General features: G+C 43.5%; 1 protein-coding gene across 2 annotated transcripts in view; it reads right to left on the bottom strand.

Moving 5' to 3' along the window:
- NAPA (NSF attachment protein alpha) overlaps positions 1-23524 on the bottom strand; it is a 1517602-nt gene that overhangs the window by 47092 nt on the left and 1446986 nt on the right. For both annotated transcript variants that reach the window (XM_044078906.1, XM_044078978.1), the window contains exon 10: positions 3318-3368. In XM_044078906.1, the coding sequence (XP_043934841.1) occupies positions 3318-3368 (51 nt within the window). The remainder of the gene's footprint in view (positions 1-3317; positions 3369-23524) is intronic.

Raw genomic sequence — 23524 nt, 5'->3', positions numbered from 1 at the left:
AGGGTCCGAGCTAACCCTGGCCGACGCACCAAGAGGAAGGCTCAGAACCGAAAAGCTTGATTCCAACCCTCCCTGTCAGTGCTGACAGGGGAGCTTTGGCCCCTGGACACGACGGACGGCACAGAGTGTGTCGGAGACGAACCCGGCTCCAAGGCAGCAACAAGGTGAGTTGGATCCGGCATTTACTCTGTTGGCACCAAGCACTCCGGCACCGAAAGGCCAGTATGGCTTGGAGGAGGAATAGCAGACAAGGGCAAAGGTGGGTCAAGTGGCTCCGGAGCTGACTGGGTCAAAACCGACAATAATTTTGGCAAGGCAGATGACTTCAGGAGTCTCAGCACTACCCTCTCCAAATCTTTTTCTGAAAGGGTCCTGGAAGACCTGGAAGACACAGTTGGGGATCTTGACATGGAGGGCACTGGAGACTTAATTGCGGCAGACACCAGTAGGGAGCTTACAGACTGGCTCCGAGTAGCAGAGTCAACTGCTGTATCAACTGTTTCAGAGATCAGTTCCGAAACCCCTGTAACTGACTGACACCACCACGATGCTCTCCTTCGGCTCCGAAGGCTGAGGAGTCAAGGAGGCAGATTTGGATTGTCTTGATTGTTTAGGAGGTGGCTCCGAGACACCAGCCGGTGCCTGAGAAGGCCTTTTTGAGGATTCTGATTTCTCAGACTTAGAGGAAGCCAAAGAACTGGATAGTGCTTCCTCAAAGCATGGGTTCAATACACCATTGAGTATGAGTTTGTTCTTCCACTCCTGTAACACTCTAGGAGAGAAAGCATGGCAGAACAAACATGACTCCTGTAAGTGAATGGCCCCTAGGCAGTAGACACAGGTACTGTGGCCATCCATTAAGGACATATTTTGGGAGCACTTCATACACTTTTTGAACCCTGAGGGTTTATGCTCCTTGCTTTCCTTCGACATCTTTCACACACACACACACACACACACACACACACACACACACACACACACACAGCCCAGAGAGATTGAAAGAGCGAAAAGAAAGGGAGGACTAGGTCCTCTAACTAAAACTGGCCTAGCCCTAAGAAGGAATTACACGATGACTAGGTCCTCTAACTTAAACGGGCCTAGCCCGGTGTAGAGAAAGCTAGCTAAAGGAGTTACATGAGGACTAGGTCCTCTAACTTAAACGGGCCTAGTCCGGTGTAGTGAAACTAGGTCTTCTAACTTAAACAGACCAGAAAGGAAAGCCCATGCAGACAAGAAAAACTGTAAATGACATAATAACTTTCTATTCTTAAGAAGAAAAAAAAAACCTGTAATCAACTTGCAATCCTAGTAACTTCACAAGCAGATCCCCGCCAAAAACAAACAATGTCAAAAATAGCAGAAACCAACTGCTAATGATGACCAACAAAAGGTCAAGACAACAGGAGCCCCTGTTGACTAGGAGCGGAAACTGCCAAAAACTCTACCTAATAATCAAAAAATGCACAACAGCTCCTAAACTAACTGGCACACAGGATACCAATAAACTAGAAAAACTAAGTTGCACTCAAAAAAGGCAAGCAAAGCAACTGCCTGAAATATTAGCAACACTAAATATACAATAATAAAACATTAACACGATACAATATGAAGAATTTTAAAAAACTTAGCCAGAGCCAAGAGAAGCACAACCGAACTCGTCGAAGCGGCAAACAAGATCTGCGGATTGTACTGGTGCACCATGGGATACCTGCTTAGCCACGAGCCAACCAGAAGTCTTCCAGCTTGTAAATCGGCTCCGAACCCATATGTAAAAATGAAGGTGAGATTGGACTACCTTAACATCACCTAGCTCGAGCTCTGACAAAAGGCGTCACTGTCATCACAGATAGCAACAAGATCTGGAGGAGTAACAGCAAGAAGAATTTTGGGAAGGGAGGAGCTTGACCTTCTGAGTTCAGTGTTGTCACAAGAGGCTGCCAAAGACCTAGTCCTACTGTTACAGTGTCTTGACAGCACCTGAAAATTTATGTAGAAAGCATGAAAATAACAGAAAAATGTTTCTATGGCTTTTTTCATTTTATTGTGTATTTACCCAGGTCATATGATGATTTAATAAACATGCTAAAATATAAACTATGTGACCAGCACAAGAGTACTGAGAGGCTTAGGAATTAGTCATCATCTCAAAGTGGCGAGCTCCAAAAAAGTGCAAGCTGGTAGAGGTAATGTATAATCTCACATCTGGGAAATCGTTCACCCACTGTGGAAGTTCTCCAATACCTGATATAGGAATAATACTGGGCAAGCAATCACAAGGACCATAAGATGCCTAGACATATACAACTTTAAGTACACATGCTTAAATGACTGTGCCTCCCTTTTGAAGTACTTAGCAATGCTGGATGCATACATATCAAACATAGAATTCATTCTAAGAAAATCAAATATGCGGTCAGAACCACAGCATATACTGAAATAAAAGTAAGCACACTTTACTGTTTGATTTATAAAGCAATGGAAAGAGAATGCAAACCTTAACAGGTCAGCAACAAACTGATGTTCATGAATACAGCAGGAAAGAAGTAAAGAGAAGGTGGCTCATACCACCCACCGCCGAAAATCAAAAAAAGAAGATAAAGAACAGGTCTGCCAGTAACTACCTATCTTAATGACTGAGAAATCTTCAAAGATCTCATTATGAAAACCTTAGTATTTAAGACAACCTTCCAAGTGACATTAAGTATCCAAAAAGGTATAAGAAACTTCAAGGTCTACCAACTAGACTGCTACACCACTGCATGTATAGGTAATGTGATTTGCAGGAAATCTCAACAAATTGTATACTTGGAGAGTGGGGACATCCAAAACACAGAATAATAAACCTCTTAAGACGCTATAACCTAGACTCTATTTATTGACATTTGTTTACCAGGGAAGTCTGACTGGGTAATAAATACCCATTTCCATTGGAGGTCTGGGGAGAAAAGCTCCACAGAGCTGGATATCATTAAATAAAACAGTAGTACAGATGTAATAAAAAAGCATATATACATACAATTTGATAGTGGAATACACAGGATACAATAAAATATGAAGAGACACCAATGATGCAATAAAAAAATGACAAATATGGCAAACGGTATATACAAATGTATTAGAAACATATTATGCTAGGAAATAATAAAAATGATCAAAAATATTTTAAAAATCCCAGTTATCAAAACATTTGCTCAACCAAAAGATACATTTATGTGGACAAAGTCACAAGACCTTTTAATATTCCAGGGTCACACATACACAAACACAAATTCAGGCTTTTTTTTTTTTTTTTTTACTTATTCCCTATTACTTACAGCATCAGTGTAGCTATCAATGTTCTGTTCTTCATGAGCATCCAATAACTTCTGTGAAGACAGCGAGAGACAGAGAAAACAGAATATAAGCCATCACAAAACAAAGTATTTATTAAATAACAAAATGTAATAAGAACTTGTGAAATAAAAGGAAATATTCTTACAAGCTGATCTGGGATAACTGCCCTTTGTGGGCCTATGACCCGACTTACCTCTCTTTCTTTTCAAATCAGCATTTTTCCTCAGGACAGCACCACACACTGTAAAGTGTCATGTAACAACATAAGAGAATATCAAGCCCTGCATATCAATTCCCAAAAGCAGATACTGAATGGACAGGATGCTCAAAATGAGGGTGAGGGTGGCAGGAACATATCTGGAACCAACGAAACAAGACCACCTCAAAGACAAACTGATACAGTAAGAATTTGTTTATATCCAAAACTAGAGGCCTTTCTTGCTGGGTTTAAGATGGGGTACAGCATTTAGAAGTAAATTGACCAGTTTTTGAAGGTGCCAAATGATAGTCGAGAAGGAATCTTATAAAGGCTGACTTCTTAACTACTGGGATATGAGACTTGACTCCAGAAGCTATTGTTAAAGCAATAATGCGTGGTATAGGTGTGAAGCAATAAATGGAGAAATTGTAAAGGTCTACAAATGGAGAATTGTATAATGCAATTAGCATAAATGGAAATATTTGGCATCGCAGACTGTTGGATGGGTATTGGTGGTGGAATTCTGCAAAGAAAGACTGGGCATTAGCTTGTTTCTTAAAGAGATAAAGTTTCCAAACTATCGTGACTTAAAGGCTTATTCTAACATAGCCATCTTGTTTTTGCCATAGAATGTACCAGCCATTTGGCAAAAGGTAATACAAGATCAAGTTCTCAAACCTGAGTGTGACATTAATAAAATCTTACTGCAAGGAAAGAGTGACAATCATTTGAATAATTTAAAGATAGATCTACAAAGTAAACAGCATCATGGGCTTCGAGTTAATAAAAGCAAATGTAGATCTTTCAAGGAAACCCCCTTTTTTGAGTGTGTATAACAAAGTGGAGGCTGTGCTTGAAGTACCAAAGCCTCAAAATATGTCATATGTGAAAACACAACTAAGATTCTGAAGCCATGACTAAAACAGTCAGCTTCTACAACACATCACTAAAAACATTATACTAATGGAATTGTACTACTGTGAAGTGGGTGAAGATGGAAAACTGATCATCCCTGCAAGGCAACAAATAAGTAAAAAAATAAAATCACATTAAGTGCTTAAATACTTTAATCTTGCTTCAAACATACATGCAAAACTTTGCCCAGTGGAAGAGGTGCTGCGTCTTGGTGACAAGGAAAGTACAGTACTTACCCATAACAGTAAACATTCAAATTCCTCATTGCTACAGTAGCCTTTAGGCTATACAGATTTGCGTCCTACCCAGGACACAACCAACCCAGCTTTCAAATGCTCCAGCTCCCTCCTACACCTTCACACTGACTGCCAATTGGTCAGTCCTGAGGAGGGAAACAAGCAGTCAGAGAGAAGCTTTCTTCAGGACTTTTTTTGCTCATAAGTAAAAAAGGACCGTACACATCCTGAACTACAAAAAAAAAGTAACACTATCAAAATTGTTATATTCTTACAAGTAATTATTTATACAAGAAGGGGAATGGAGGGTGAGGCTAATGAAGCAGTGACAACATCAAACAACTATTATTATGGTTAAGTGTAACTTACATAATTGTATATATTCATCATTCTCACTGCTGCATTAGCATTTAGGCTATACAGGTCAATTAAAGCCTATCCAACCTGGAAGGAGGAAGGAAATACAACCAAAAGCTACTGAAAAATAGTCCTAGCAAAACCTGTCATGGACCTAGAAAAGGAAATCAAGTGTGTAATGCTTTTTGACTACATTTCTGTCTCTAGAATATTTCTAGAGCCTCCCCTTTCCAACATGCCAAAGAAGCTAAGGCTTTAGTAGAATATGCTGTGATACTGCCTGGATCTGGCTTACAATGGTGAGTATAACTAATGGCATTAGCTGAGGACAACAACCTTGAGACGAGTTGCCTTTTGCTTTCTTCCAACATGAGACACAAACATAGCCGGCTTTAGGCACCAGCGAACCCTGGGGTCGCTGGGGGCTCCCTGTTCCTGGGGGGGCCCCAACCACAGCAAGTTATCTTATTTTGATACTTTTTAACATGTCTGTCAAACTAACAAAAGCTAGTGCAGCAATCCTGTATACTTAATAAACGAGGTGTGTAATAACTCTTATTTATATCTCCTCTAAAATTCCAAGATATCTCTGGTTATAGTAGCACCCACAACATAGCCAGCTTTAGATACCTGCAATACCTGTTGCTGCAAGACAGGGCCTTAATCATCCTTGACTGCATGGGGGCCTACAAAAGTAGCTGATGAATTATGCTCTTTAACCTGAACAAGGCTATGGTATGACTGGTAGGATAAAGCTGATAATGAACATAAGCAAGGTAAGCAATAGAGAGATCAACAGGTCAGAGTGCCTGATTTGAGTGCAAACCTTGTATTTTAAGAAGAGCTAATGCTTCCGATCTTGGATGTTTTTTTTTTTTCTTTCAGGGAGTTTTATAAATATTGGTAGAATACCAGATGCTACATCTCACAACTTCTTTGCACAAAAATTCAATACAATTCCAAAAATATTAGGAGAATAAAGTCTCAAAATCAGGAACACATTTTACATATTACTCTAACTCACTTACAAATGTAACACCTTTTGCATCAACATGTATTTTTTTGGATAATACAAAGTATAAATTGCTGATGCCTGGAATTATTGACTGTCTGCATTCCTGAATGATTCATTAGCAAATCAAACTTTTTTTATGAAGGATAGAGCAAAATTATGAGCAAAATCAGGGAAAGTCTGTGAAATCAGGGACAGTGACATGTATGTTTTACTCCTCAGGTGACTTACCCCTGATGCTGTTTGATGACTGCTAAACAGCAGTCCCTGATTTGGTGTGGCAGAACCAGTGTTGCACAATGTATTGCTGTTTGCTGAAATAAGTACTAAACTAGTACTGCTATGTCTTTTGTGTGTGTTTGTATAAAATATCACTGATTTGTACCTCTGCACACATCTAATAATGCCAGGACACATATATTATTCTTCTGGGTATCAGTGAAAAATGTAGCTAACAAAGTAATTATATTTCAAAAGTAATGCATAAAATATATCAGAGAACATTCAAACACTTCAGTCTTCAGAGTCTGGTGGTCCCCACTCCCCAGACTGTATAAATTGATACAGGGGGCACCCTTAACCATCCTTGACTGTATGAGGACCCCATAAAAGCTGTTGCTGGTTGGGGAAAAACTGAGAAAAATTGTATTAATTTTCTGATTACGGTCTTTAACCTGAACAGGGCTGACCCTGTTAGGATAAAGCAGATAATGGCCTCTGCTCTCAACTGCACCCATTCTAATACCAGTCCTGCTCAGATGTGTGTGTGTGTGTGTGTGTGTGTGTATAGAAAGCTGTTGTAGGTTATGGGGGGTTACTTTAATTTTCATTACAGTCTAACCATAGAGGTGTCCTCATGAGGATGAGGACAGTGTTTTCATAGTTTCTTTTACTTTTCTCACAGACCTCAGATGTGTACAAAGAAGGTTACTATAACTTGTGTAGGGGGCAGTGTGTACCATCTAGGAGCAACAACGTTGAATACATTACTATAATCGTTATTCTTTTCACTTTTCTCACAATCACACTTTAGGCATGCACATAGGCAGCTGCCTTTGACAGTTTGGGTTAAGGAGTGAGGAGTCATGCTATGTTTTTGTATGTCAGTACTCACTTGAAACACATGACACTGGCAATTTGAACATCGGCTTTCATTCCAGTCTAACACCAGAGGGATGTATAGGCAGTGACTGTCTTCTTTTTTTTGGGGGGGGGGATTAGGGAGGCAGGCCATATTCACAGATTGGACCTATGTATCCAGACAACAAATGTCTTGTTAGTTTTTTTGTGAGCTACTATTTTGTCATATTTGAATATTAAGCCTTGGGCACATCTTATGTCATCCTAGAAAGAAATAAGAAAAGACTGAAGTTATTTTCTTACTTGTTTAGGACACCACTGGATATAAAAGTTGGGAAAATGCTCTAAAATCACCTCAGGGCACCTATATATGGCTTCTTGGACCCTGGCCTATTTGAGTTGTTTCCTAAGTGGTTATTACTGTGCTGTCTTGGTCAGGAAGGGTGTTCTGAAAGGATGCCAGGAAAACTTAAGTTGAACAGCAACACTGAAATTTCTTTCCTTAATCATCATTTCTGCTCAATCCATCATTGGATGAAAAGATTATGTAAAAAGAAAAAAAATTAAAATGCACTTTGAAGCATATAGACAGCATTTCACCTATGTCCAGACCTACACATAGAGTTGCTATTATGTATCATTGTTGTAACTAAAATACCAGTAACTGTGAACATCCCTCTGTTAGAAGGGTGAACACAGCGTGGTACATAGGCCTATCATACTGTAACAACATTGTAGCTAGGCTGTACATAACTACTTCTAAAAGTTTGTAATGTGAACTAAAAGGCTTCTTTGGAGGGGTGGCAGTGACAGGAAGTGCCTAGGGGGCCCCCCAAACTTGACATTTGCTGGGGGCCCCCAAAATGCTAACACCGGCCCTGGAAACAAATATCGGAATTTGCTTTTCTAAAGGACTTTCTTCTATCAAGATAGTACCTGAGCTGCCTATGTACACCCATAGTATACAGGATCTATTCTCACTGGATCTGGATAGAAGACCAGGAGATTGACGGCTTGATGCAAAGTAAACTATGAAACAACTCTAGGCATGTATGAGGGATTTATTCATAAGACCCTATGAAAAAGCAGACAGGGCTCACCCACCATGACAGCTTGCAACTCAGACACTCCTCTTGCAGATGTCACAGCAATGAGAACAGTTTTGCATGTAATGGACCTGAAATCTCTTGATGAGTAGGTTCAAATGAAGACAACCCTCTCCTCCTCCCAACAAATTCCAACCCATGTGAGAGATGCAACCATATAGCCAAACTGGAGGCTAAGCTCTCTCAACTCAGTACTGGCCTAACCAGTCAGGAGGAGAAGGAAACCACACTCACTACAATTCCAGTCTCACATAGACCTACCACGACAGCAAACCAAACACATAATCACACAAAAACATACTCGGAGGCTCTAAATAAAGATCTGCCTAAGCAGCAGAGACCTCCAAAGCAGACACCCAAGCAACCGCTACCCCAAAACAAAACATGTGCAACACATATCTCACAAAGCCAGTGTGCCGAACAGTCACAGCCCTTAAGACTAAACAACACACCTGATACACTTGTAATAGGTGACTCTATCATCAGGCACACTGACGTCCCACTCACCAGGCTGAACAAGGAGAGGGTCAGGTGAGCAGCCTGTCGGCGCTAGGATCCGCCACATAACACAAGCACTCAGGTCACTCCAAGGCAAGTACAAATATGACTCAGTCATTGTCCATGCTGGTGTGAATGACCTGAGGCGCACCTCCCTGGACTACATGAAAAGAGACATAAAGGAGCTCTCTGAGCATGTAGCCCAGGCCGGTATGACCCTGACCTTGAGTAGCATCTTACCCTCACCAAGAATGATGCCACAATATGAAGACAAGATGATTAATTTCAACAATTGGCTTAAGTACTGGTGTCATTCAAAGGGGATCCAATGCCTGTCAGCTTGGGATGATATGCTCAACAAGCCACGATGCTTCGCTAGGGATGGCTTGCACCTGTCACCCCTGGGCTTTCGGATATTGGCAAAGGCTCTTGCTACCCCCATAGTGCCTTTTTTAGGCAAGGCTCAAAAGACAAACCTACCTCCATAGGTATCACAAGGGATAAGAAACTAAGTAATGCTACTCAACGCCAGAAGTCTAAACCTCAAGATGCATGCACTCAAAACTCTCCTTAGCATGGAGAACATAGATATCTGTGCAGTAACAGAAACCTGGTTCAGGGCTCCCGAGAGCACCCCAGCACTACCAGGTTATACCTCATACCATGCTTTTCGGCATCGAACCACAAAAGGAGGGGGAGTATCGATATTCATCAAAGATACCCACACCTCCAGGTTGGTGGCAAAGCACGAAGCATCAGAGACTATCCATGTGCAACTAACAGTGGGTAAAACTGCCTTCCAGTTTATAGCCTGCTACAGACCACCCTCCCAAACCCAGGAACCCCACTCGGCCTTCCTGAGAACACTGGAAAATATGAAGGTCTCTCCAAACACCATTATACTGGGCGACTTCAACTACCCAAACATAGACTGGAAGCATTACTCTAGCTCCAACACCCTAGCCCAAAGATTCCTAGAATTTATAAACTCAAATGCTATGGAACAATTTGTTACCACTCCCACAAGAGGGAAAACATACTGGACCTGATCATCACCAACATGGGGACTCTATGCTCCAGACCAGAAGTGTATCCCTCATTGGTAAGATCAGACCATAAACTAATCTCACTGGATATTCACATCCCGACCCCACCTCCTGCCCAGAAAACCACAGTGAAAAACTTCTCTAAAGCAAATTTCACACTCCTCAAAACTGAGGTGGAATCCTTCAAAGCCCGGGCCTGTGGAAAATATGGCCCAGACCACAGAATCCTTTATAAACGCATTCCATGAACACCTTCAGGAATGCATGGATCATTTAATCCCAAATAAAACCAAGACCCAATCCTCCAAAGGCAGACGTCCTGTCTGGTGGACCCCAGCCATAAACAAACTATACAATAGAAGGAGGAAGCTACTAAATGATAGAGCAAAATCCCAAAAGGGAAGGCATCACTGATCAGTATTAGCAAAAACTACGGGCACTCATAAAATTGTCTAAGGCCAGCTTGAGAGAAAAATTGCACAGGACACTAAGGATAATCACAAGGCTTTCTTTAGTTATGTTAGGAACCTGGGTGGTAATTCCCAGATATGCTCAGAATTAGTCCAAAATGACAAAAATACACTGAACCCACAGACATTGCCAACATCCTAGCTGACAGGTTCAGCGCAAACTTCTCCCCTCCCCAACAAAGGGCAAATATCTATCCCAACAGAGTGCTGCCCCTGACATCTCAGATGCTCAGGAAAGAGCCGCCCTCTCCAAAGCAAAAACACAGCATCAATGGGACCAGGCGGTGTCCTGGTGGGCCCTACATGAAAACCCAAGAAGAGCTAACCCAAACATAAAACTACTGTTCAATCTCAGCCTTACTACAGGATATGTGCCCAAAGAGTGGCGACAGCAACAGTGGTCCCTCTCCATAAAGGTGGTGCCTCAACGGATCCTGGAAACTATCGCCCCATAAGCCTGACTAGCTTGGTCCGCAAAGCTATGGAAAGGATCATCATGGACCTCATAAATAAAGATATTGGGGACCTACAGACACTGGATCCTACCCAGTTTGGCTTTGTTAAGGGCAGATCCTGCCTCTTAAACCTGGTTGATTTCTTTGAAACAGTCACCAAGGCCATTGACGAGGGGAAGGTGGTCCACACAGCCTACCTGGACCTCGCTAAAGCCTTCGATACAATACCCCACTCGCGCATTATAGATAAGCTCACCAGCTTAAATATAAACCCCTATGTCACTAGATGGATTGCAAACTGGCTCAAGGACAGAACCCACATGGTTAGAATTGCTGGAGCCATGTCAGACTCCAAACCAGTTACAAGTGGTGTCCCACAAGGCTCAGTCCTGGGACCTCTCTTGTTCGGTATATATTTCTCGGAGGTACAGGCCAACACGGAAGGACTGTGGCTGACCAAGTTTGCAGATGACTGCAAACTGGGCGCCATAATCGACTCTCCAGCCGAAACAAGCATCCTCCAAAAGGGCCTCATAGAAACAGACAAAAGGTGCCAGAGCCATGGCCTCAAGCTAAATGCCAAAAAGTGTATAGTCATCCCCTTTGGCAAAAACAAAGTGCCCACAAATTACCACATAGGTGGTAATCCATTAAGTACAGAAGAACTAATTAGGGACCTGGGGACCCAAGTTGATAGCAATCTCTCATTTGACAACCACATGGCCAAAGTGGTTAGAAAAACATTTTATATAGCCCACCTAATCATGAAGGGATTCACATCTAGATCAGGGGAGGTCATCATGCCTCTTTACTCATCCCTCATCAGGCCCATAATTGAGTACAATGCCCCTTTTGGGATGTACCTTACCAGACACCTGCAGCAACTGGAAAGACCCCAAAAGTACCTCACCAAGAGGATCAAAGGGCTCAAACAGATGCCATATGCTGCCCGGTTAAAGAAACTCAAGCTCTACTCAGTGGCATACCGCCTGTTCAGAGGCGATCTGTGCCTGGCGTATAAAGCCATGTCCAACCCGGAATTAATGGACATGCTGCACCTCAGAAAATCCAAATCCCATCGAGCTACGCCTTCGAGAGACTTGAACCTCAGCACTGAAATAAATAGGACATGCTGGAGGGACAGATTCATAACCCAGAGGCTCCCTTCATTCTGGAATACAATCCCAGTCCAGGTTAGGCAGAGTCCCTCATTGACTCTATTCAAGAGGAATCTTGATGAGTGGATGGGAGATCGTAGGTTTACCCCGGGTATCACTGCTGTGTCACTGTTAGACAGAGGCACAGTATACTAACCTCGAAAAAGGGCATAGCAAAATAAATTTAAAATGGGTGGCGAAAGCCAAACACATTCTGGCTAGGCTTATAAATGCCCTAGGGCAGATAGCCTGGTATGAACCTATGAACATGGTTAACTTTCCCAGCACAAAGTAAAAGGTGTAACCTGTTTACAAGGTTGTCAAGTATAAAACTCCCTTCAGAAACTGTTTGACTAAACAAAGAAGTAAGTTCAGGATCCACTGGCAGGCATTCCAAAATGTACCTGGAAAGAGGAATAAGGAGAGTACCACAAATATTTTGGTACCTGTGGTACATAATCCCTAAAGAACCCTGGTTATTGACTAAACAGCAACTAGAAAATATTTTCCACTTACCAATATAAGATTTCTTAGTAGCTGATCTTGCCTCCTTTAGTACCCGCTGAACTTTCTCACAAAAGAAGTACCTACAGGGTATTGCAGTTGGGGTGTATCTAACTCCCCTTCTCTGTTTGTCTAAGTAGGTCCAGTTTTTGGGGAAGCTTACAATAATTGTCCTTATCCAGTTCCAGAACCAATGTTGCCTGTGCCAAAAAAGAGTCACCACAATGATCTCTGGGAAGTCCCACCGAATCTTCCAAATTACCCTGGATATCAGTGTAAAGAGTGGAAAAAGAAAGGAATATTATTTCGATACATCTGTTTTCCAACCTTGTTTGCAAGGAGGCCTAGAGCAAAATGTGTTCAGTTGTTTGTTTTGAAAGGAGACAAACAGACCTATTTAAGGTGTTCTCCACAATGATCAATTCCTGCAAGGGCCCATCGTTAAATTTCCATTCATGAAGGTCTGTCCTGGTCCTTCTACCACTACATTTTGGTCCAACAGAATGCTAGATGCTCATATAGGGTTAAGGACTGCTGAAGAGCTACCTGCAAAGCCATCATAGCCATCCTGAACAGAGGATAGAGCCTTGTGTTCCTTGCTTATGTATCAAATCACTATGGGATTTGCTGTAATCTCCTGAAGAGGTCCTGGGGGATAGAAGATGAAGACATTTTAAGGCAATGATCACAGCCAACTTCTTTGACATTTATGCACTTTGGCCTGTGATGAGCTCCACAGGCCTTGCATATTTACCTCCAAAGAAACTGTCCCGCGAGCAAAATCTGAGTCGTCTCTGGTTACAGATTGGCTTGGGAGGGGAGGAGAAAAATGGAGAGCTGAATTTGCTTCTATCTGTTGTCTCCATCAATGTAGTCCCTTTTTGACAAAGCCCACAACTGGAATCTGAAAATCCAGAATATACAAATGTTGGGCCCATGTGTTTTAAAAAAAAACAAAAAAAACCACTGAATCTTTCTCATGTGTGACCTGGCAAGATAAATAATAAGAATCATAAAAGTCATGAACCCTAGGATACTCAGACATTCCCTGTCCAAAGTGAATAACTGACTGGAGAAGTTCAAGAAAGTTTCCAGATAAAAATCCACCTTCTCCTGGCTTCCAGTGAGGGACTGAGTGCTTGATTTTGATCACTGAGTTTCTGCAAGGGCTTTGGCTGCATTTTGATTATCAGGCATCTGCAGGTGCTGAACCTTGCAGGCTTTAGATATCAAGTGACTTGCTCAGTTCAGCCCACTGCTGTGAGCCAGTCTTCATCCTGCTAGGTATCAAACAAGACAGTCTAGTTTACTACATGTAGGGGAACCTCTCATCTTTCTTCTATATGACACAAATTTCAGTGCCTTCTTTTTCAGAACCTTGTTGTACTACTGAGACTGACTTATACTGCCTTATTTCATACACGGAAATCATGGTCTCTTACTAACTTTTTTGGGCAGAGTCCATCTGATGGACATTCCAACCTAGTAAATGCGACTCTCCTCAGTGCCAGGAGTCTTTTTAAAAAAAAAAAAAGCCTTAACATGAGGCTCTCCTGCAACTTGATCACATTCAAGTATGTGTTGTTACAGAACAAGAAGTTATATACTCACCATAACATTCGATGCATGTATTCCATCCCGCCTCACATTCTTACCCATGGGTTCGGAGACGAATATCGGCTCTGACTCGGCCAAACTTTTCTAGCTCGAAGTCTTTTATTGGCTGGGCTAAGAAGGTATCCCATGCTGCACTGCTCCACATCCACAGATCTAGTTTGCTGCGAACACCACACTCATACCCCATGCATAACAACATCCAAGTAAAGAGGAATAAACTAAAGGTGAAGGGAGCTCTAAAAAAACAGACCTAACCTCCAGATCCTCCAGGAAGAGGGAAGGTGGGAGGGTAAGAATGTGAGGCGAGATGAACTATGTACATCAAACGTTATGGTGAGTACATAACTTCTTGATGTTATTTAGTCCAATCTCACCTACATTCTTACCCGTGGGACAGCATCCCCAGCACCTACATCCTGGGAGGCTCAAAGGAAGATACTCCTGAGTACTGTGGAACCAAAGGAAGACCTGCCCCTAGATACCACGTCCAGCTTATAACGAGTAACAAAGGTGTGAGGAGATGCCCAGATAGCTGCAGCACAAATATCATCCATTGACAATCTGGCCTGATAGGCTGTAGATGTGGATACAGCCCGAGAAGAGTGAGCCTTGACTGGAAACAGTAGGGCTTTACCCCCTGAGGAATAAGTGAAAGAGATGCAATTTGATATCCATCTGGATAGGGTGATTTTGGAGACAGGGGACTCAATTCTGTTTTCCAAAAAGAAGACAAACAGCTGATCAGATTTTCGGAGCTCTTTGGTTCTGTGCAGATAGAAACGTAACTGTGTACATCCAATTGATGAAATTTAAATTCTGCCTTGTTTGAAAAATGGGGAAAAAACACTGGCAACTCAATAGATTGATTAAGATTAGATATGGATTCCACTTTAGGAAGAAAAGAAGGGTTTGGTCTAAGAGAAACCCTGTCCTTATGAAAGATCAAGTATGGAGGTTTGATAGAAAGAGCTTGAATTTCTGAAACGCATCTGGCTGATGTGATGGCTATTAAAAAGGCAGCTTTCCAGGTCAAGAATTTTAAGTTACAGGTAGCTGCAGGCTCAAAGGGTGGTGAAGTAAGGGCTTGCAGGACAAAATTTAGATCCCAGGGCATGATAGGTTCTGAGACCGGGGGACGGAGTAATAGAGTGCCCTTCAGGAAAGCCTTACAGAGTCTGTGAGCCATCAGACTAGGCTCATTAGCAACATGAAAGTTAGAAATTGCTGCCAATTGAACTTTAATGGTAGTGGACACTGAGCCCTGCTGGAAAAGCAAAGACAAAAACTCCAAGACGGAAGCAATTGGAGCTGTGTAAGGGTCAATTCCTTGGGTATGAGCCCAAACAGAAAACCTCTTCCATTTGCTGGAATAAATCTTCCTGGTAGAGGGCTTATGAGAGGAAGATAAAATATGAACTACCTCAGGGGAAAAATGATGAAGCCTAACTAACGACGGAAGTGGAGTAGCCAGGCTGTCAACTGGAGGGTCCGCAGAGAGGGGTGGAACTGTCCCGACATGTGTCAGTAAGTCTGGTTGTGGATCCAGAGTCCAAGGTGTGTCCACAATGTAGGGATGGAGAAAGGGGAACGAGACTTGACGAGGCCAGTGTGGAGCAATTAGAATCATTCTGCTTCCCGAGGATTGCTCTTTCTGAATCACTTTTGATAACAAGGGAAACGGAGGGAAAGCATAAAGCAGACTGGAGGGCCAATCATGGACTAGAGCGTCCCTGGGCGACTCCCCCTGTGAGGGGATCAGCGTGAAGTAGCTGCTGCATTTGGCATTGAGGGGGCTGGCAAAAAGGTCACAGCAAGGCTGACCCCATTTGCTGAAGATTCGTTCTGCAACTACAGGGACCACTTGTAAGGCATCAGAATAGCTCTGCTTAGCCTGTCTGCTATCAAGTTGGACTTCCCTGGAATGTGCGTTGCCACGAGAAACCGTTGGGAAGATACTGCCCACTGCCACACTCGCATGGCCTCTCTGCACAGGGGGTATGATCTGGTTCCTCCCTGCTTGTTCAGATATCACACCACTGACATATTGCCCGAGTGTATTGCGATAGTCCCGAGAGGTAGAAAGCTCTGAAGTGCCTGCAACGCAAGTAGCACCGCTCTCATCTCTAGGACGCTGATATGCAGATGTATCTCGTGATCTTGCCATGTGCCTTGGACTGTCCTGCCGAGATAATCCCCCCCCCCCCATCTGGGAGGCGTCTGTGGTCACTGTGGCAACCGGGGGTGGTGGAACGAAGGGTTTTCCCCGGTCCAGATTGTTGGTGCAAAGCCACCAACTGAGATCCTGTTTGCATCTGTCTGTGAGCAAAATAGGGTGGGAAAGTGGAAGTCTCTGGAGAGACCACTGAGCAAAGAGGAGCCATTGAAGGAGCCTCATGTGCAATCTCGCTAGAGGGACTAACATAATTGTTGCTGCCATAGTCCTCAGAAGTTGGAGAACCCATCTTGCCTTCGCTTTCCTCAGGGGTAGCAGGGTGTGCACCTGTTGCTGTAAGACTCTGATTCTTTCCTGCGGTAGAAAGGATCACATTTGAACAGTGTCTAGCTCTGCACCTATAAAAATGTCATGCTGTGAGGGCAACAAGGCAGATTTTTCCCAGTTCAGTGTTATGCTCAACTGTTGACAGAGAGTGATGGTAGCGTCCCTGGTTTGGATTAGTAGATGCCTGGTGGGGGCGGTGAGGAGCCAGTCGTCCAGATACGTAAACACTTGGAATCCTTGACGTCTCAAGTGAGCTGTCACCACCACCATACACTTGGTGAACACCCTGGGGGCTCAGGTGAGACCAAAGGGCAGGGCTCAAAACTGAAAATGACTGGTTCCCAGCAGGAAGCATAGGTGACTCCTGGATGCCCTGTCCATTTTGATATGGTAGTTAAGCATCCTTGAGGTCGATGGAGCACATCCATACTTCTTTTCCCAACAATGGGAGAATTGACTATAGTGTGACCATACGGAACTTCGACTTTTGTACATAGTTGTTCAGTTGGCTGAGATCTAATATGGGTCTCAGGTCCCCTGTTCTTTTCGGCACCAAAAAGAATCTTGAGTAAGTCCCTAATCCGATCTGCTCTGAGGGGACATGCTGGATGACTCCTTTTCCTAGCAGCTTTGAAACCTCTGAAGCTGCGTGATCCCTTTGACTGGGTGGAACATCCGGGATTTTTCTGACTGGAGGGGGATCTGACGAAAAGGGGATGACATAACCTCCGGAAATTATTCGTAATACCCATCGGTCCTGGGTGATGCTTTGCCAGGCTTCTGGGTATAACGATATTCAACCCCCGACTGGCTCTGGAAATGCACAGTCGGGTATCCCATCAGGAACGACAGTAGGGAGAGCAGCAAAAGGAATTGCGGTCTCCCGAATTGCGGGGGCCCCCTCTGCCTCTAGGGTGACGTCTCCCTGAATAACCTCCCCTGCCTCTGCCTCTGCTGGGGGGCTCACCTTATGCACCGGGAAAAACATCTCTGTAATTTTCTGAACCACATCTTCCCACCCCTCTGGGCCTTGGAGTAAGGCCTAGAGGGAAGGGAAAAACGGACCCCTACAGCAGACAGAGTCTTTCTCTCTTGCTCGCACCTGGTGAGGGTGGCTTTCACCTTGGTTCCGAACAAAGAAGAACCATCAAAGGGGGCGTCAGTGAAAGAAGACTTGAAGGCCTCCGCAAAATGACAAAGGTGCATCCAGGCTTGCCTCCTAAGGGCGACTCCTGAGCTTGCTGCCCTACTCGCTCCCTCAGCTGCATATGAAATGAGCCGCATGGAGGAGTTAATGATGGAATTAAGGGTAGACACCTGGGTATTAACCGTCTGGGCCACCGCCTCAGGAACGTTACCTGCGAGAGTATCTCTTAACTCCTTGAGGAGATCTCTGGAGCAGAGTAAAATGAGAGAGGTAGTTCAGCAACCATAAGACAAAGGTTGCTGACGAGAGGGTACGCTTCCTGTACTGGTCCATGATCCTAGACTCCTTGTTAGGAGGATAGACGGAGGAAGAAGTCTCTGCTAATTTCTTCTGAGTGGCCGCCACCACCATGGCATCCACAGGGACTCCTCTGGACAAAAACCCCTTACTCGGGGGAGCAGACAGTAATTTATTGGGTCTCCTGGGTACGGGTTCCACAGAATCAGGGTTCTCCCACACCCTCCGACAAATTAAATCCAGGAGCTCGTTGAAGGGTGGGGACACCCAGGAGGGGGAGGGCTGAGCACCAAAGGCCTTCAAGAAGACCAACTCCTCCTCGGAGGGGGCTTTGGATGGCCAGTCACCTCTTTGTTTCAATATCTCCAGGATGTTGGAGAAAGAGACATCGTCAGAGGATGACTTGGGGGACCCCTCTAATTCCTCGAGGTCAGTATCTGAGGTGAGAGACTCATCCTGGGAGTCTATGTGCTTTCTCTTGCACATTTTCTTTCTAGGGGGCTCCTCAGGCAAAAACTCTGAGGGGCCCTCAGAAACGTGGGGGTATCCCTAGGCCTTGGGGCTCCGCTGTCTACAGATAGGTGGTGATCAGAGGCTCTCACCAGAGTGGTAGGGGACAGAATGTCCGACCTGTATGAAGTGGCTGAAATCTGGCCAGCGCACTCTGCATGGGCCTCAAAGGCTGCCCCCCCCCCGAGTCTGAGGACTGGCCAGCCTCCGAGATCATGACAGGAGCCGGAGTTCCACGAGCCGAGGCACCGAGTGGGAGACTAGGAACCAAAAGGTGTCCCGAGGTGTCCCCCTCGGGCCCGACTGAGGAATCCTGAGTCCCGAACCCCGTCGACGGCACTGATGGGGTTGGAGCTAATGTCGGCACCGATGAGCCCGGAGGGGCCATCGGAACTGACCTAGGAACATCACATGGAACAGAGCATTCCAGCTCCGAAGACAGAGATGCGCTCGGAGGAATAATTGAAGAAGGTATCGGGATGGGCTCCAGAGCCGACTGGGACGGAGCGAAGAACAATTTAGCCAAAACCAGTGATTGAAGGAGCCTCTGCACCACCCTATCGACATCCACATCTGAAAGTGTCCTGGAGGATTTGGAGGACAGGGAGGGAAGGTCAGGATCTCCTCTCAGGTGACACTGGTCTAGTACTGGGCGATCGGCTCCGAAGAGGTTCCAATATAATTGGAGCCAACGCTGGTTCCATCAATACAGACACTTCCTACGGCCCCGAGGACAGTGGAGCTGAGGAGGTCGAAGCTAGTTTCATCACTTTCTCCGGTGGCTCCGAGGAGACTGAAGGAGCCGGAGATCTCTTTTTTGATTTTGTGGATTTTGATCTGGAAGCAGAATCCATGGCCTCTTCGAACGAGGGTTTCAAGAGTCCCTTCAGAATTAACTTATTCTTTCCTTCTTGGAGCACCCTGGGACTAAAAGCATGGCAGAAGCTGCAGGTGGATTGCTCCCAGACAATAAACGCATACTGAATGCCCATCGGTGATGGACATCTTGTAACCACACTTAGAGCACTTTTTAAAACCCGAAGGTTTGTGCTCCTTGGAATCTTTGGACATCTTGAAAATTAATCACAAATACCAATACAACGAGCAAGTCACTGCCTGACTGGAAAAATAACTACAGGCACACAAAAACACCACACTAAGCGTGGGAACAAATTTTTCCACAAACAGCAGCACACACAATCTTCAGAAAGGACACACACTAAGACGACTAGGACTAAAAACCTCTAACTAAAACGGTTTTAGACCAAACTCGCATACAGAACAAGGAAGACAGACACTAAAACCTCTAATTCAAACGGTTTTAGATAGCAAAAAACAAACACAGGGACAAGTAAGGGGATGGACTAGGTCCTCTAACTGAAACGGGGCCTAGCCCGTTGGAACAGCTAGTGGGATACCACAAAAAACAATCACACTACAGATTATACCCAAAAAACACCAAATAGAAATAGCTATTAAAATAGCTTTTGTTTGTAACAAATTCTCTCAAGAAGAAGAAGAAGAAAAAAGGTACTTAGCCACAGCCAAGAGCGAGACCACATCCGAGCTACACGAGTGGCAAACGAGATCTGGGGATATGGAGCAGTGCAGCATGGGATACCTTCTTAGCCCAGCCAACAGAAAACTTTGATCTAGAAAAGTTTGGCCGAGTCGGAGCCGATATTCGGCTCTGAACCCACGGGTAAGAATGTAGGTGAGACTGGACTACATAACATACATGGTTTCAGACCAATGAAAGCACTTGCTCTCTCTTTCTGGGTATAATGCCTATCATGTCTTCAGATCCACTGGCAATTTTGTAGGAGTATCAGTACTTGACAAGGATGTCATCACCTAATGACAGATTCCTTAAGACACCACATATGAACTCCTAGAGGTCCAAAACACCCTAAACCATACTAATTACTACTTCATAGCTACCCATAGAATACAATCTTTGCCCCCCTCTGATAGCTATCTTAACACATTAGCTGAAATTTTCATTAAATCTAAGACCTTTCTACCAGGGGACTTCATCTATCCATCAAGAAACTGGCTGACCTACACTGCCATTGGCTGGCATGCCCAGCTCTTCCTTGACATGATAATTGCCAACACTTTTTCACAAATAGGTTAACCATCCTACTAGGATCCCCAATATCCTGGATCTAGTTCTCACAAATATCCCCATATGTATCATCACGTCTTGTTAAATCAGACCATTTAGTGACCTCTTCCTTTAAAACTGGTGGTACTTCCCCTGTAAACAACTCCGTGTTTAGGTACTTCTCAAAAGCAAACCTTTTTCAGTTACTTGGCGACTTCATTAAATTCTTTTGCTGTAATCCTCCTCTAAAGGATCATATTGCTAAAGCTGCTACCTATGCCTCTAACTTCTACTCCAGCTTAAACAGTCATATTGATAAGACAGTCCTTATCCATAATGAATATGAGAAGTTTAAAAACAAACCATTGTGGTGGAATACCCATATAAATAAATTATATAACAACAGAAATAAACTACTTAATGGTTACAAGAAGTCTCATTCTACGTATCTTAAGAGCACACTTAAGCAAAGTAACAAAGAGTTTAAAGGAACCATCAGAAAGCTCAAAACCGTGCAAAATAACTGCAAATCTTTAAATACGTCAGGAAGTTAAGAACTAACACCCAACAGTGTTTGGAGCTAGTCCACAATAATAGTACACACTCTGACACAACGGAAATGGATAATATCCTAGCTAACAAATTTAGTGCACATTTTACTCCACCTACAGTTATACCTATCCCACAGGTTCCACAATCCCAGGCACCCTATTTAAATATTATGAAACAAGCTATCTCAGTCTTTCAAAAACTAATACTTCATCCATGGGCCCTGACAACATAATAGGCTGCCTGAGTACCAGTGCCAAATATGGCCTTTCTGAAGCCCCACTTAACCTCTTTAATCTAAGCCTCTGTACTGGTTGCATTGCTGAAACCTGGAAAACCACCACTGTAATGCCATTATGCAAGGGTGGCCAAAAACACGGACCCTGGTAACTACAGCCACATTAGTCTCACTAGCATCATATGTACAGCTGTGCAGCACATTATCTCAGATTTCATTAATCCAGACATAGAAAATCTTTCAAGGCTGTTCCCTAATCAATTTGGCTTTATCAAAGGAAGGTCCTGCCTCATTAACTTCTTTGAAAAAGTAAATGAAGCAGTGGATAGTGGTTATGCTGTGCTTACAAGCATACCTAAACCTGGCCAAGGCCTTTGTCACTATTCCCCATGCAGGCATTAATGACAGTTTGGAAATCTGAATATAAATCCTTATATGGTGTGATGGACAGCTAAATAGTTGCCTGACAGAACACGTGGTTACAGTACAGGTGCCACTTCTGATAGCAAAAAAGGTACCAGTGGTGTACTACAGGGCTCAGCTTTGGGCCCTCTCGTATTTGGCACATATTTCTCAGATCTTCAGGCCAGCACTTCTGGCCTATGGCTAGCTAAGTCAGTACATAACTGTAATCGGGATGGTGTTAGTAGACATTAGACTAATGCACAATTGCTCCAACATGGCTTAGACCATGCTAACAATTGGCGCAAGGACAATGGTTTCAAATTAAATGTAAAAAAATGTATAATTTCACTTACCATATATAGGAGATGTACCCTTTCAATCAGAGACTATTGTAAGGGATCTGGGCACTACTGGTAATTCCTTGTCATTTGACCATCATATCTCTACAGTAGCTCGGAAAGCCTTTTATCTAACCCACCTAATTTCCAAAGGCATCTCCATAATATCCAAAGAAATCTTAATTCTCTTTACTCATATCTTATCAGGCCCATTACTGACTATAATTGCTCCATTTGGCATTGTTTTATCCTTTCATATCACAACAACCTAAGAAACCTAAGAGATTCATAACTGAAAATATCAGTGGCCACAAAAATCTTAGTTATCAAGAGAAACTGTCATCCTTTTCCCTGTACTCGGTCTCTTACAGACTCCTCCATGAAGATCTATCTAGGCTTTCGTGCCATGAAAGATCAAACTCTAATTGATCTTCTAGCCCTTTGCAGAACTAATTGTACATCAAATACTTGGTTAGAGGAATTAAACCTTCAGCAAATAAATAAGACATGTTGGCATGATAGACTCGTATCCCAACATATCCCTCATCTCTGTAGCACATTTCTGCTTAATATCAAGCAAAGTAGCACCCTTGCCACTTTCAATGTAAACCTAAAAAATGACTGGCAGCCTCAGATTCTCTCCTGTGGTATCTTGTCTTGCTCTCCTTGAGGCTAGAGGGAAATTCTAAATAGTTTTTTTGGCTAGCCTTGAAATGGTCCATAGACTGATTGCCTAGTACTTAACTATGAACCAAGGACTAGTCAGAAGAGAAAAAACTCATTCTAGCAGCTCCTCTGGGAAAACGCACTGCAAAGATACCCAAGTTGTCTAAATAAGGAATAAGCTATGACTGGAGCCCCAACACTTTGTAAACACCCTGGGAGCTGTAGATAATCCAAAGGGTAAAGAGATGAACTGATAATGTGACCTAGACACAGAATCTGAGAAATTTCCTTAAGCCTATGGGTAACAGAATGTAGTGACACATCTTTTAGATCTAATGTTACCATAAAACTCTATTGGGGATGAGATGTAACAGATTCTAAAGGGTCAACATCCTGAAAGTTTGTACTTCCACATACAGGTTTACAAAGGAAAGAACTAGAATAGGTCTCCAAGTGGGCTGTTTCTTTGGTACCAGAAACATTTTAGACAATAAACCTTTGCTCTCTTTGATCTAAAGGCACTGGTTCTATGACTGAGTAAAAACTATTGGTTCTGACAATGGGAAGGAACTCCCCTGAAAGGAGGTATTTGTAACAGAACCCTTCACCTATGACACCATTTCAACTAAAGCCATCTCTTACACAGGGTTGTCGTAATATCACTGTGTATAAGTACCAGTTACTCTGAAAGTCTCTGTAGGATGAGCCAAGTAGGTGTGGTACACAGACATACTGTTCCTAAACTTTTGTATTCAGAGCTAAACATATGCTAAAAATAG

This window comes from Protopterus annectens, chromosome 1.part0, assembly GCF_019279795.1.
Source record: "Protopterus annectens isolate FY-2018-M chromosome 1.part0, PAN1.0, whole genome shotgun sequence".
NCBI lineage: Eukaryota > Metazoa > Chordata > Ceratodontiformes > Protopteridae > Protopterus > Protopterus annectens.
This window is presented reverse-complemented; position numbering and strand designations above follow the sequence as displayed.